The sequence below is a fragment of the Neodiprion fabricii genome, chromosome 6 (assembly GCF_021155785.1).
Source record: "Neodiprion fabricii isolate iyNeoFabr1 chromosome 6, iyNeoFabr1.1, whole genome shotgun sequence".
Classification (NCBI taxonomy): Eukaryota; Metazoa; Arthropoda; class Insecta; order Hymenoptera; family Diprionidae; genus Neodiprion; species Neodiprion fabricii.
This window is the reverse complement of record NC_060244.1, coordinates 15,574,339-15,581,353: the sequence shown is the minus strand read 5'-3', so window position 1 is coordinate 15,581,353 and position 7,015 is coordinate 15,574,339. Positions and strand designations below refer to the sequence as shown.

At 34.8% G+C, this 7,015-nt stretch overlaps 1 protein-coding gene across 1 annotated transcript; it reads right to left on the bottom strand.

Annotated features, from left to right (window-relative positions):
* Positions 1-1,164: 1,164 nt before the first annotated feature.
* On the bottom strand, positions 1,165-6,797 carry LOC124185541. Its single transcript, XM_046576416.1, has 5 exons — positions 6,791-6,797; positions 6,262-6,378; positions 3,177-5,129; positions 2,915-3,058; positions 1,165-1,175 (listed from the first exon to the last, which is right to left on the bottom strand). The coding sequence occupies exons 1-5, from the start codon at positions 6,795-6,797 to the stop codon at positions 1,165-1,167; spliced, it is 2,232 nt and encodes a 743-aa protein (XP_046432372.1).
* Between the last annotated feature and the right edge of the window lie 218 nt (positions 6,798-7,015).

Sequence of the window (7,015 nt, the reverse complement as noted above, 5' to 3'; positions counted from 1 at the left end):
CACGTGCAAAAATACATATTATTCGACAGCTTATATCATTTTCTATGAATTCAATAGCCTTTGGCCAAATTTGAGAAACAATAACTTTTGTGAGTCTGGAAACTGCCATTAGATGAATAATGTAAAAACACTTGGCGGTGCTTTCCAGGACTGTGGCTGTAAAAGTTGTATCCAGGATTCTGATATCCAAGATTGTCACAATTTATAGCAAACACACTTCACTTATCGTAACTTATTGCGTCTCTGATTCCTTGCCCATAATATCCTTTACATTACCTTATCGTAATCTATCATGACCTACCGAAATTTTCAACCAAGGTACACGTTTTGCAATTTATTTGAATGTGGCAATAAAATCCATTTCCACATGTGCAATACCGAAAAATGTACAGAGGAGTTTCTACTCAACAGCTTACACTGTGTCTTATAAATTCATTAGCTTCAAGTCAATTTAAAAAAAAATGTTGTTTGGATGTGGAAACTGCCATTGCATATATGATAATATAAATCTAACGGTACTTTCCAGGATTCTGCTGTAAAAGTTGTATCCAGAACTTAAGACACCAGGGGAAATTTTCGATGGGACATAATCGATTTCGATTGAATATTTTAGGGATTCGTGGCAAACACGATAGACTCATCATGTTTTATTGTGTGTTCGACTTCATTCCCACAATATCTTTGAATTCCTTATCGTAGCCTCTCATGTTACATTGAACTTCTCAACTATGGCAGGTACTTTGCATTTTATCCAATACTAGAAATAAAATCCTTTGTCACACATACAAGTATAAAAAAGATACAAAGTTGCTCATATTCAATACTTTAAATTGTTTCTCACGAGTTACCATTAAATGTATCACAAAAATACATTCAACGGTGCTTTTCAGGACTCGGGTTATGAAGGTTTTTTCCAAACCTCACTTCTCCGATGCGCAAAGATGAATAATGTTCTACTAGTAGTCGAATTATACTCTCATAATTGTTCGTTTGTGTGGAATATAATGAAATAAATGTGGAAACAACCTCTGCATGAGAATTCACTTTTCCTTTATCACTATGTATTGATTTCACATATACATATATTGTTCAATCAACAACGCGATATCTAGGAAAAAGTGAATGAATAGTACAAAGACTACTCTTTAAACCATTTTTTGTACTTTAATGTCTGCCTGAAAAACAAAATTTGGAAATCAATAGACATGAAAATAAATTACTCAATAGGTCGTTAGAACAACCTTGACATGAAAAATAATTCCTCATCGATTAGAACATAGCAGTGAAGTTCATTTGGATTTACAAGTATAATGCCCATAAGAAAGGAGAAAACTCACAAGGTTAATAAAAGGAAAAATATTTCAAGCAATTGTGGAACCTTTAGCCACTCTTTTTATTTTATTCACAGGTATAGAAATAACAGTAAATATTAGCTTCTGTAAGCCTATTGGCCTGAAAATACTCAGTAAGACTGTAGTGCTATACCAATCCCTGAATACGTATCGATATTTATAATTTGTACAGATTACAGTGTACATAATACGGAAGAAAAAAAATTGAAATATTTTATTTTACCAAAAACAAAAGTGAATCATAAAAGAAAAAAAAAATACGTAGACTATCGTTGAAAACATAAAACAAATAAATTGATATTTCTTGAACTATTTCTTTTACCTCAAAATTAAATAATGGCGTGAACATGGACATCGTTAAAGAAGAGAACTTGTGATGTCTTGTACATAACAATTGCAATACGAATCGATACATGCATACAATATTCCTGACAAATAACATCCAAGTTCTTCTAAACAATGTTTACAAAAACGATCACATAAAATAGTAACAAGATTAATCACATATATAAAAAGATAGTTGTTGAAGAGAATTTTTTTATCAAGTAATGCACCAAAAGATTGCTATAAATAGTACGTAGTGTGAACAGGAACTCTTTTATTATTATATCTAGTATCACAGTACGTTAAAATTAAGTTTTCGGTTATAGAAACAAAAACTAATCTTTGGTTTACAAACTTTAAAAACGACGTACATGTCTTTATCACGATATATCAGCTATCAAATCTGTTATCAGATATCATTGAAGTAAACAGTTTCCAATGGTATTAAAATGAGCATCACGTTTTAAAGGATAACTCGTGAAATATCATTGTTATTGGATAATTAGTCACTTATGAAAGTTCAATTAAAATTAGCAAACAAAATATGGCTTTCAAAAAAACTGAAAATGAAGATTTCCTTATGAAATGCGGTACATTATTTTTGAATAACAGATGTTTTGCCCAAACAGCTGCCCACTCGAAAAGGAATTCGAATTGCAACGTTAAATCATTACAAGGATGTGACCTGATGTGTGGTCTCCTTCACTTCCTTCGGCCACTTTGTCTATCATTGGCTGTTGTTCTTCGGTTTTTTCGTATTCTATTATCAATCCAAGCCTTTACTGTTACAGCGTTGCGATTTTGTAAACAATCGTATTTTTTAATTTCCTTCCGAATATGTGGTAAGGGTGGTACAATGTAATTTTCTATTGCTTCACCAAATGAAGCAAGAACGGCCTGGATTTCATCTGAACTCCATCTGCGGCGCTTTGTTTTCTCAAATGGTGATGCTGAAAATTCAAATCAAGATTGCCGAAACGATCATGGAATGACATCTGATGAGTACATAACCAGTAATATCTCGTATAAAAATCACACATGAAGCTTATCTAGTTTTCTACGAAAGGCAACCATAGACTCACTTGTACCTTTTTATTCTATCACTTCTTACAGTTAGTCGTTTTTGCTTAGAATCCCGCATTTTAAAATCAAAGCAATGGTACTATAAAATGCATTTAAGATACGAGACAATGAGATCTTGGAGTTGATGAAGTTGGTATAAAATGCTGTATACTCACTAGAGCGACGATTCGCTAGGTATCCGTGATCTTCAGTTTTTCTTTTCCTACACAAACTTTGATCCGTATCATCATTGAAATCATCCAAATTATTAATGTTTTCGATGTTATCCGAATCATCTGCGGCATTTCCTTTTGTCATGTCTGAAGAAAGAAAAAATGAAAATAGAAATAATATACCAATCAAAGAAAATAAATAATTGAGCAATATAATCGCAGTTTTTACATTTGAAGTAGGTAATAATTATTTGTTTCTACATACCATGGTCACTCTCATTTTCGTCGCAAAAATTGTCGTTTTGGTGATGACTAGACCGTGCTTGTGCGTGTTCCAACATTTTTGATATATCGATGAGTTCGCGACTTGGTATTGGTTGTCGATATATAGTTTTGTGTATCTTTTCATGATGACCCATGTGTTCACATAGATTTTCCAGTGTGTTTTTTGATATGTTCATAGTGGCATATTCAGTAGCCATGTGCTTACGTAATTTTGTTCCTCTCAAAGCTTCAGCATCTTCTGCTCCACATTTGCTGGAAAATTCTCTCATGAGTTTGCATGCATCCAGATGCTTGTGAGCTTTCTTGTCCGAGCTTGTTCCGAACACAAATGGATTTTTATCGTTTACGCCAACATTTGATCGTTCCGCTAATATGGTATTGAAATCTTGCAGTAATTCTACGTCCAAAATGACTGGTACCGTTCTATCAAGCTTTCCACGAATGAAAAATCGAACATATCGTTCGGCGTATTCCTTGTCTGAAGCACATAAAGATTCGAACAAATCCTTATTTGTATCTTTATTCAAGCGAACGTAATTCTTGAAATCTTCAATTGTAATTCTTTCTATTTCACCAGCCCTACGACGGTTGAAAACTTGAGTTGTGATGAGCGTTGCCTCCGCTAATGACATCCATGCGTCTCTGGTTACCTTTACTTCCAAAAGCTCTCTAGCAATTTCTCTTTGTCTTTTTAAATATATTTGTAACAGAGCAATATCATCTTTTTTTGGTAAAACAACCTTTTTTTGCCTTTTTTGTTGGGACTGTGTCTCTATAACAGTTTTATTTACACTGCAACCGTAATCTTCTTCGAGTAAATTCAAAAAGTCTATAGTCAGCTGTTTCTTCTCAGCATCAAGTCGTTTGATGCAGTCACTTTTTAGAATAGCCCCAATTTTCTTCAAGCATGTTCCAAGTGCCGCAGCTGGAGCTGGAGTTTCATAAGTACCGTCTTCATCGCGGAATTTAGCCACTTTATTCACTGCTTTCAGAGCTGTATCATAAAATTTAGGATTATACAGAGATTGCAAATCCGTAATTTCTGGATCTAGGTCTTTTAATGCTATCACAAACCGAGCAAGTAACCTCAATTGACTTCTTATCATTTTATCTTGATGTGGATGCTGGTATTTACGAGATAATTTGTTGCCAAATAATACAATTAGTCGATCATATCTAGCAATATGACCTTCAGTGTCATCTCTCAGTACGGGTAAAATTCTGTTGCTCATCTTGAAAGATGCTTCAGGGTGGTTACGTTTAACAAGTTTTCTCCCCTCTATCAATATCGTTCGAGTATTGCCGCTCTTTGGATTTGCACAACGTTGATAATGATGACGAATATTGCTTTTAGCATAAAAACCTTTACATTTCGAGCATGGTACGAAGTCCTTACCAGCCTTCTTCATTTTTGCCTGAGGTCTTCGACAGACAAATAACTTTCCATTATTTATAGTGATATCTTTGTTATGTACCAAACTGCCTTTGTTTCGAAGCATAGTGATAAATTTTAGTCGCTCAGGGTTTTTTGCAGGTAAGTAACTGAATTTTTTCACTTCAGTTTCGTCACTGTGTACTCGTAGCAAATGTCGAGCAAATTTGGTTTGTTTTTTACCACAGAAAATGCAATAATATAATTTTCCAGCCCCTTTAGAGCCGTTTGACGGATCTACGTTGAGATGGGCATCGTCACATCCGATACTTGTACGGTTTGCAGATGAATTCAAGGTAGAATTTTGCGATGTATTATTTTCTTTAATTGCACTTCTATCATGAGAAGAGTTTGGTACTTCATTCTCGTTCACTTCAGGTTCCTCCAGCTGTTCATCAGAGTCTGGTATTTCGTCAGTGTCGTATTCACTGTCAGTCATCGGAACATATTCCGAACTGTCATCTTCATCCTCGTCCTCACGATCATTTTCGCTTGTTTCATCTGGAGTAAAATGGGTGAGAAAAAATTATAAAGTCATATTTCGGAAAGTACCTACACATGTATACATGTGTACAATCGAATTAAACTTAATCAGAATAGTATTCTTTTTATACAAACAAAAATGTCCCTCTAATTTGTGGATTCGTCCGCACTGGCAATAAGTTTCAGGCGAATGCAAAATGTTACCCGTTGAATGAATTCTAAGCTAAGGATATTCATATTTGAAATGGCGTAATGTGTGTGTTGATAATAATGTGTTTATTAAGCTGCTTTCAATATCATAAAAAATTTCCGTTTAGTGCAAAGCTTACAGGTACCTCTTGGGCATTGACCAGTGATGGTCAATCAATTCATCCTACGACAGAGCTAACAAATTACCTAATCATGACTACAAAAGCTTCCTTATTCAAGACAGTAGGTTCTTTCTGTTTCCACGAAGTTGGCAAGCCAAATATACCTCGAATACACTTTTTTTCATTTCAAACTGCAAGACCTCTCTCATATAATGGCTAGTAATCAATAGTATAGTATCACTTGACAAATAAGATATTCCACGAGTCTTACAAAAGGAATTTGAGTCTTGAATTTGTACATAAAATCTACACTCCAAACTTTTTCAACAATTTTTGAAGCACCCAGTATAATAACCAAGGGACTAGTTTTCTAAATCTAAGACTTGTAAGAAATTAAACAAAAGAAAATCACTGGTACACGGTCGCCACAGCAGAAAACAAATCAATAGCTGTTATGTGTAATTGGGAGATTAACTCAAAAACTGAAAACAAATTACTTGTTGGAATGATATTGAATTTGAACATTATATTGAATAATCTCTCTTCAAAAGTGAAACATGAAACTTGGGCAGATTTGCTATCTGGCTTGTAATAAGCGCTTCACCTAACTGGCTCGCTATCGTTATGAGGTTTGTACTCGGTGGAGTAATACTCCTCAAATTGATTCTGAGAAGATTGGACGTGCTCAAAAATTGATTAGAATATTATTTCTTGCGTTTGAACTCCCGGCCAACATGACAAAAATTGATTCAACTTCAATGACTGAATTCTTTCCCTTAAGAAAAAAATTTCTAGCTATACACAATGCAACCATGATGCAGAAGTTTTTTCATCCTCACCTGTGTTTCCTGATGCTTTTTTATTCTCTTCCTCTTGGAGGGGGAATTCGTTGACCTTCTCAGCAGGTTCTGCGTTATCTGATTTCGCAGCCAACCCTAAGAGATATTCCTTATCGTCTGTGACAAAAAAAATACAAAATTCAGACCACTACTGAAATATATTAAAAAATAACTCCCAGTGACCAATACGGATCGATTTTCAGATTCAACACTTCTGACTAAGAAAATCAATTTTTATCCATTTTTTAGCAAGCTTCACTGGGGCCTTTTTCACAAGGAAACCTTTGTTCAAAAATTTTATCTTAAAAAATCGTCAACGTGGTGCGAGGTTTAGTCAGGTTACGATATTACAATTTTCAGTTATCAATAGATTAATTACAGACACGTGCTGTGTCAAATTATCACTAACTCTACTTAGCAAGGAAATCTGTAACGATTTGTAAAATTATCGTATACGAAATATTGATCAGTTGTACTCACCGCCTGAAGAAATAACTTCTACTTCATAGCTGGTTGAACGATACTTTACCGTACATGATGAACCCTGCCTACGAATGCCCTTTGTAGGGCAGACATCATATGACCCGTCCGAATATTGGATTAAACTCAACATTTCAAATCACAAGATCATTCGAAGATCGAACGGGTGCAACTGCGTGTGCACCAAACCACGCTTCTACCTTAAGTTTGAATCGCTGGCGTCTCCGAATCGCGGGCAACTTCAGCCAAAGGAGAAAATTGTTGCAGCCGGTCG